General features: G+C 34.1%; 1 protein-coding gene across 7 annotated transcripts in view; it reads left to right on the top strand.

Annotated features, from left to right (window-relative positions):
- The window catches only part of LOC110109376 (GDP-mannose transporter GONST1), an 82,580-nt gene extending 74,511 nt beyond the window's left edge, over positions 1–8,069 (top strand). For all 7 annotated transcript variants that reach the window (XM_028697334.1, XM_028697331.1, XM_020840421.2 and 4 more), the window contains 3 exons: positions 5,402–5,518; positions 7,481–7,578; positions 7,655–8,069. In XM_028697334.1, the coding sequence (XP_028553167.1) occupies positions 5,402–5,518; positions 7,481–7,578; positions 7,655–7,701 (262 nt within the window). In that variant the 3' untranslated portion in view covers positions 7,702–8,069. The remainder of the gene's footprint in view (positions 1–5,401; positions 5,519–7,480; positions 7,579–7,654) is intronic.
- Positions 8,070–8,315: the final 246 nt, after the last annotated feature.

Here is an 8,315-nt window from a genome sequence, read left to right as displayed (position 1 = left end):
GGTTTTTTGAAGGTTGCGCTAAGGTTTTTTAAAGGTTGCGTGTTAACATTAAATTTTTCTTTGTTTTTGTAGGGAACACATAATTTTTCAATCTGGAAATATCGAAATAAAAAGATCAGATATTGACATGCTGCTTACAAATGATTGGTTAGCAGATAACCATGTAGATGCTTTTGCTTTCTTTTTACTTGAGCAGAGTAGGTTAATGGCGGAGAAATTTCATCCTTACTTGTACATTTCTCCATTGTACAGGGTAAGTATAAATAATATTTTAATCCTTTTTTTCACTTTAGTTTTTCCTTATAGAACTAAGTTATTGCAGGTTTACAAGTCATACAGTATGGATTATCAAATTTTTATCAATCACATTAATCCTGTTTCAATTCAAGAAAGCAAACTTATTGTACTTCCCATAATTCACGAGAAGCATTGGGTTCTTCTTGTTGGAAAATTGAAGGAGAAGGTCTGGAAAATGTATGATTCATTACCAAATCCTGAACACAAGAATATTTGTCATACAGTTGTAAGTTCAAATTCATATTTCAAGTTATATCCAGATTACTATGTTTATATACATAATATAAATTTTTATAATGTTTTATTCGTACAGATAAAGTATTTGCACGAGGACACCACAAGATGCTTTTCAAGCGATATTACGAAATGGAATGTCCAGGCGGTTCGTGGAATTCCAACACAATCAAACGACTACGATTGCGGAATCTTCGTTTGTAAATATATGGAAAAGGCCGTGCGAAGAAAAAAACCAGACTGGAATGCTCTTAAAGATTGGCAAAAGCATATGCCTAAATTTAGGGCAGAGTTTGCATTTTTTCTTTTTCTACAAACAAAGAAGTAAACAATCTGTAACTTGTTGTAAATATTGTCCATGATTTATAAATGTACATTTTATTTTATTTTTATATACTTTTTGATGTGCATTTTATTATGTTTTTATATAGTTTTTTATTGTTGTATAAAATGTGCATATTCTGTCATATTCTGTAAAGCGCATTCTGTAACTTCTGTATCTTCTATAATTTGCATATTCTGTAGAGCTCAACCGTAGCGCAACCGTAGCGCAACCATAGCGCAACCATAACGCAACCATAGCGCAACTATAGCGCAACCATAGCGCAACCGTAGCGCAACCGTAGCGCAACCGTAGCGCAACCATAGCGCAACAATAGTGCAACAATAGCGCAACCATAGCGCAACTATAGCGCAACCATAGCGCAACATAAGCGCAACCTTACATTTGTAACCAATTATTAATTCTGTACACCAAAATTATTAATTCATACAGAAAGCATGATTTATAAAAAAATTTTATTACAACCAATAAATGAAATCAATAAGTCCAAATAAGTATTATTACATTGCAAATTCATTAAATTCCAACTCCGAAGAAAGAAAATCCATCATCAACTTGGTGTATTCAGCTCCAGGTTGGCATGATGGTATGCCGGTTATATATTCCTCACTGAAACATTCAGGCATGCTTGAAAAGTTCATCTGTGTTGAAGAAGGTTGTGTTGAAGAAGGTTCCTCCAATGGATTATCCCCCACCAAAGGTTTCTTTTCTTATCTGTAAGAAACTAGAGCTTTAGTATTAGGATTAGGAATTAAATAATTAGCAAATTATTAAAAACTTACTTTTAGGCCGTTTCTTCTTCTCCTAATGGCTTTTCAGTCTTACATTTGATATGCCTTTAGGGGTACGCTTTAGAGGATCTTTCAAATTTGCAGTTCCACCTTGGGAACTAGCAACATCCTTCTGATTTCTTTTCTTGCCACCAAGAATTAAGTATAATTTTTTATACATGTCTTGCAATAAGGAAAGAATAAACTCCTCTGCCTCTTCATTCCCTTGAGCTTCCGTGCTCATTTGATATGCAAACCTGCTCACCTGATTTCTGAATATGAATCCCCTGCCACTTTGGAAATTACTACTTCTTTGAGAATTAAGCAAGTAACCTGAATAAAAAATTTGTCGAGCCCTTGCTGACCAACGAAGTAATAAGTACTTCTCAGGGAATTTAGGCATATCCAACTGTTTAAAAACCCTCAAACAATGAGAACACAGCAATCCCATGGTTTCATACTTTTTACAGGTGCATTGAATGTTACCTTCTGTTGCATCAAAGTGAACAACCCAAGGATGGTTTTGATTCTTTTTCTCTATGTAGTTGACTAGAAACTTTGAAGAATCAGTCGAGACAAAATCTATACTCATTTCTCCCACAGCCTTTATAAATTCTTCCTCAAAAATTGAATATATTCTTCTTGAGTAAAATCTAGCAGCTTGTTTTAATATTGAGCTGTTCTTTATCACGGGAACAATTTCAGATTGACTACATTTGTAATCCTCATCTTGCTCATTTCGCCGCCAATTCATCAGTACCTTTTCCAAGCCAAGAAAACAATCAGTTAATGAACTTGTTGGCTTTGAAATGCCATGACACACATTATTAGTACACTCACTACGCTGCGTTGATAAAATGCCCATGCAAAAGGAATCCTTGTTGAAAGCAGTTGACCACTTTCTCCTTATCTTATAAAGATCCTGCAACCATTCATGATTATGAAGATTCCCTTCCTTGATCATTTCATCCCACGCTTCCTCAAACACTTCCTCAGAATCACACCACCTCATACACTTATGGAAGAGTCCTCTAACTTTATTATTGCTATTGTAGATGGAAACTTTTGATGGAACCTTTTTAAATATGTGCCATTGGCATAATCTATGACGAGTGTGAGGTAATGCAGCTTCTATGGCCCTGGCCATAGCTTGGTCCTGATCAGTGAATATTGTTGTTGGATATTTATTACCCATTATTCGTACAAATACTTTAAACAACCATGTAAAACTTTCAATTGTTTCTTCTGACAAAAAAGCAACCCCAAACAAAATATTCTGCCAATGATTGTTAACACCAACAAATGGCGCACAAACAAAATTATACTTGTTCAGCCTGTAACTAGTATCAAAAATTAACACATCTCCAAAACATTCATAATCTATCCTGCTTCTGCCATCAACCCAGAAAAAATTTAACAATCTATCCTGATCATCATATTGAACATCCCATGCAAACATGTGGTCCTCAACTTGTCGATCTTTAAATAATTGAATCAAAGAATTAGTGTCACCAATTTCAATCCTTGCTCTTTTCTCCTTCTGAATCAAATTGTAGGCGTCCCTCTTAGAGAATCCGACATTCTCACATCCACCAACTTCCTCTGCAAGGTAGGCATATGCATCAACGGTTCTAATCCCTGCATTTGTCATCGATTTTAGGACGGAAGCTTTTTCCTCAATAACATTCCTACATGATCTTAAAAGGTGTCGGTCGGCTGGGCTAGCTAATTCATGGTTGTGGGATTCAATAAATCTTTTGACATGCCAGTAACCGTCTTCATCAGTGACAAACGTTCCGATTCCGATTCATGCACCAGCCCTTCCGATTCATGCATCCTTTCCGATTCATGCACTCCCTCTTCCACCTCCCTCTTCACTGAGCAGTCCATTTCTTCTCTGCAATTTTCTGGCTCGTTTTTTCTTCTACAGCAGCACATATTTGCGTCTTTCGCGGGTATCAAAATGAAAAAATAGGGCGGCAAAAGCTTAAAAGTTCAAATGAAAAGCGTTATCAGGTCGGGTCGCTAACTCTGACAAGACATAAATCGTTAATATTAAATTAAAAAAACGACTAACAGATGGCGCATTTCTATTGGCGACCGAACGGAGAGATGGCTTCGGTCACCTGACCCAATAATTTGCCGGGTGGAAGAGGCGGAGGTTTTGCTGGGGTTCGAAGTAGGTAGGGACGTCGGATAGAGAAGAGGTCGGAGGTGGATTTGCTGCTTGGGTTCAGAAGGCAGGGGCCGGCTTCGATTTGGAGTTACGAAGGGTTGAGGAAGACGGAGCTTGGACGTCGAGGCGAGATCGGGAATGGGGCTTCGGCTATGGAGTCGAGCAAGGTAGAGCAAGGTGGGACATGGGAGAAGTCGTGTAAGCTGCTTGCAAGAGAACCCGGACGCGAGAGCTTTGGTTGTCTATTTAATGACTCAATTCAGCACATCTTCGCACATGAGATACGATACTTCGGCGCCATTGCGGGGGGGGGGGGGGGATACATTGCGGGGGGGGGGGGAGGATATGATTTATGTAGCTGCAGCTTGAGCGAGATTTTCCTGCAGAAAATCAGGATGGGCCGTTGGATTTGCAGTAGAGGTAAGATTTAGGCTTTTTTTGTTTATTTTCATCTGACGTGGAGGTCAACACAAACATCAATTATCTTATTATTTTCCTTCTATAATCAATTCTATAATAATGATTAACTCCCTAATATTGATTAACCTTTATAGGTGTTTTACAAATCATTGCCACCATTGCATTGAAATTTGAAACATACACCCCCTGTTGTAGATAAGGTTGGAGAGGAAGGGTTGTTATACTCATTCTCTAGAACTTTGGATATAATATTGAGAGATATAAAAATAGGTATAGGGTTGTTATACTTCACAATCACCCCATGTTAGTTAAAATTTGCTATCATTGGCAATACATTGATGATGTAACTACTGGATCCAAAAGTTTGGCTTTTTGGTGCCCCGACCTTTCCACATGTATTTAAGGAGAGTTTTAACGGATGAAATTCTGAGGGAAATTTTTGGAAAGCAGATTAGATAGAGAAATGATACTACCCATCAATTTCACCCTCACATATCAGGACTTCAAGATATGAAGTCTAGCTTTTTATAGGTGCAAGCTTCTATAGTAAAATTACACTGTGCTTATATCTGGTGTATAGTAGCAACATATTTGGTATTTATATTTGATGTTAGAGATTTACTATATTGTACTTAAAGTGGATGGTGAGGGCAATGATGATGAACCTAATCAAGATTTGATGGTTCCGTCATCTTGAGTCATCATGTTCAAGATGTCATTAAGAGGTTTTGTAAGGCTCTAAATTATCCCAATTTATAGCTTATTTACTTTCAACTACTTAGCACATCATCTCCTTTCTTTTTAATTTCATTCTTTACCATAAATTAACCATCAATCTCCTCATTACCTAATTCGCCTTTAATGCCGATAAGCTATCTCTTTGGTTTCCTGGTCAACCCACTTACATAATTCTCAAGGCCTTGCAAATGTAATGATTTCATTTCACATGTAAAATAAATGATAATGAAGTAATTATCTTCTAAAACATTTCCTAGGTACAAATATCCAAATGAGCTCTAAGAAATTTGATGATCTCGAATGAACTTGCCTTTAGCATAATGCTAATAGCTAAGATGCTATTTCGTTGTTAATTTGTGCAGTTATGTCTTCATATTGTCTTTATTTCTTATTTGGCTTATGGTCATAAAAGTACATTGGCAGGCCGCTGTTGAAGATGCCAATATTCTGGTTAGTGATTACTTTAAGTGGACTTCTAGGCCTTGCTATTAGCTTCACTTCAATGTGGTTTCTTCACCAGACAAGCGCAACTACATACAGGTATTCGAAATGCTTTGAATTCTTAAATGTTGATGTGATAAAATGAGTCCTATTATTCTCAATTATTTATTATTTTTAATCTCAAGGTCAATCTGCATAATTTTTTTTTGTTATTAAGTTTCCTTTTACTCCTTTTTTTGCTTCATCCACTATGCATAACTGATGAGATATTTCTTTGCATTTGTCTTTCTTTGCTCCCATACAATATTCCATCATGTAGCTTATTCTTGATTTTAATCCATTATAGGATGTCTTTTAATAGTATAGTTATTGTCGATCAAAATTTGTGCTGCTTTTGAGTTTTATGTTTTTTTGTTTTCAAATTGGAAAGGCCATTCATGTTCCTAAAACTATCAAGCTAAAAACAGGTCCAATTCATTTCACGTATCACATCAGCATGAGCATATTGAGTTTTTTTCCCAGTCAAGAAATATAATTATGACCACCTTTGGCAACTTGTCCTACCTGCTGTGATACTCAGAATAAGGAATGAGAAGATGCCCCAGAATTTATAGTCAAGGGCTGTAGAAAACCATCACTATTTAATCATGTTTTGGTTGGTAAGGTCGCTGGAAAAATTATCTTCCAGTGCAGCATATACTTAGTGTGCTCAGTTACAAGAGTTGTCATTACCTCTCTAAATTCCCATCACATTAATTTTTTTTTAAAGAAAAGATTCTATCTTATCTTTCATTAGCTGGGCGGAAGGCTAGTACAGATTTAAGGTGGGTACTAGGTCAGTTACAAATATAAGATTTACTTATGACATGTATATATATATATATATTAAATTTATGTTGGATGTAGAAAATTTAATCATAGCTGCATTTTTTCTCCCAACATTAATAATATTTTATAAATTACTTGCTAATTTATAAAATTTTGACTTTAGCCATTATGGCCTGTCTTGCTTGTTTTTTTTTTTTCAAGTTCATATTGTTTTGAGGTAAAAAATAGTAAAGTTTGTAAATAATGTTTTATTCTTCTTCTTCTAAAACTAAATAAATATCATTTATCTACAAGCATTGAGATTGTTTAGAAGGGTAGGAAAAGTTTATTTTGCTTAATGGTTAGAGTAATTGTGTGTTGATTGGATCTGAATCTTAATAAAAATTTATATTGGGATGATGATATCTTTTTATTATAATGTAATGGCGAGTGATGCACTATAATCCACTCTAAAAACGCATAAAAATGCATATTTAGGAAATATAGAATCATTATTTCAAATCAACTAAATAAAAAAATGTCTATGAATTTAGTTTCGAAAAACTAATAATATGCATGCCAGCATTTTATTTAAAAGTGTGCCAAGAAAAGGCAAGAAAATCTACTTTAATCTATACTAAGTTAATTTTTTTTATCTACTTAATCCATTTTGTAATCAATGTTATTTTGTTAAATATTTTTATTATGAATGTACTCCACAAATGGTTTGATTTGAAATGGCATAATATTTCCCTTTTGTTTTTATTTAAAATAATGCTAAGTTAAATGTTGATATGCTCCTTATTTTATTACTGGTTTAGATAAAATTATCTTTCATGCAAATGTACTCGTAATTTGCTAGTTTTTGTTCTGAAATTTGAATGATGTAGCTTATAAAGTTTACTGTTATGGTACTAAAAATATTCTGCATGATTACATGATATGCAGTTTACTGTGGGTAATGTGGGTACTCTTAGATTAGCTAAAGTTCTTAGAATCTATTGTCAAATCGACCTACAAATATTTATGCTTCAGCAGTTAAAATGTGGATAATTTGATGAATTTATGCGACCTGTAATTCAAGCTTTGTTTGGAATAGCTTTTGTACTATTTTTTAAAACGGTTTTCTAGTACAAAAATTTCAAATTCAAGAAATTTTTATAATAAAAAGTTGTTTTAGAAAGCAAGAAGAAAGTCGTCCCAAACGAAGTCTCAATCTTATTAAACGGTTTTACATCTTTTTAATTTATGCAGCCTTGTGGGATCACTGAACAAGATTCCTCTCTCAGTTGCTGGAATACTTATTTTCAAAGTACCAACTAGCTTGGAAAATCTCTTGAGCATTCTTTTTGGTAAGTTCAGCTGTAAATTATCTTATAATTGTAAAATAGTATTAAATATATTATTAATTATGATTTATTTGGGCAGGTCTTTTGGCTGGTGTATTTTTTGCTAAAGCTAAAATGAAAGGATAGGAGACTCCAGGTGATAGAATCATGACTTATTTTTCCTGCTACAGAGAGTTTCATACGGTTAGTTGATAACACCAGCAAGCTTTAAAGGCAAACGCAAGGGCCATTTATTTTCCAATTAATAGTGTGGTCCATGTACACTTATATTCATAGAGCTTGGTAATGCAGATGCTAACACTATCAAACTCTATTTGTATGATTCTATGATTGGATTATGATTGTATCAATAGTGGAAGTTTCTAATTAGATAATTGAGATACTAGTAAATGCCATAGAACCCTCTCTCATTCAGCTTTAGCATATTTGAAAAATAGCTTGTAAAAAAATAATTCAATTAACTTCTAAGGCAACTCTCTAATCTTTAGCTTTCACTTGAGTTATTCTAACATTTCCACGATGCATGTGAGTTTATCTTAATTGACTTAAATATCATTTAAAAAAAAATAAAGTAGAGTCAAAATTACATGTTTATAATGTTACCTTACATTTAATTGACTTCACATCAATGTTATGGCACGCTAAAAATGAGTTTGAAAATCTCAATAAATGTAATTTTTTTTATTTTTAAATCTGAAATTGTGTTTATGATATTTAACTTTTATTATGAAAACTTAAAG

The sequence above is a fragment of the Dendrobium catenatum genome, unplaced genomic scaffold (assembly GCF_001605985.2).
Source record: "Dendrobium catenatum unplaced genomic scaffold, ASM160598v2 fragScaff_scaffold_913, whole genome shotgun sequence".
Lineage (NCBI taxonomy): Eukaryota > Viridiplantae > Streptophyta > Magnoliopsida > Asparagales > Orchidaceae > Dendrobium > Dendrobium catenatum.
This window is presented reverse-complemented; position numbering and strand designations above follow the sequence as displayed.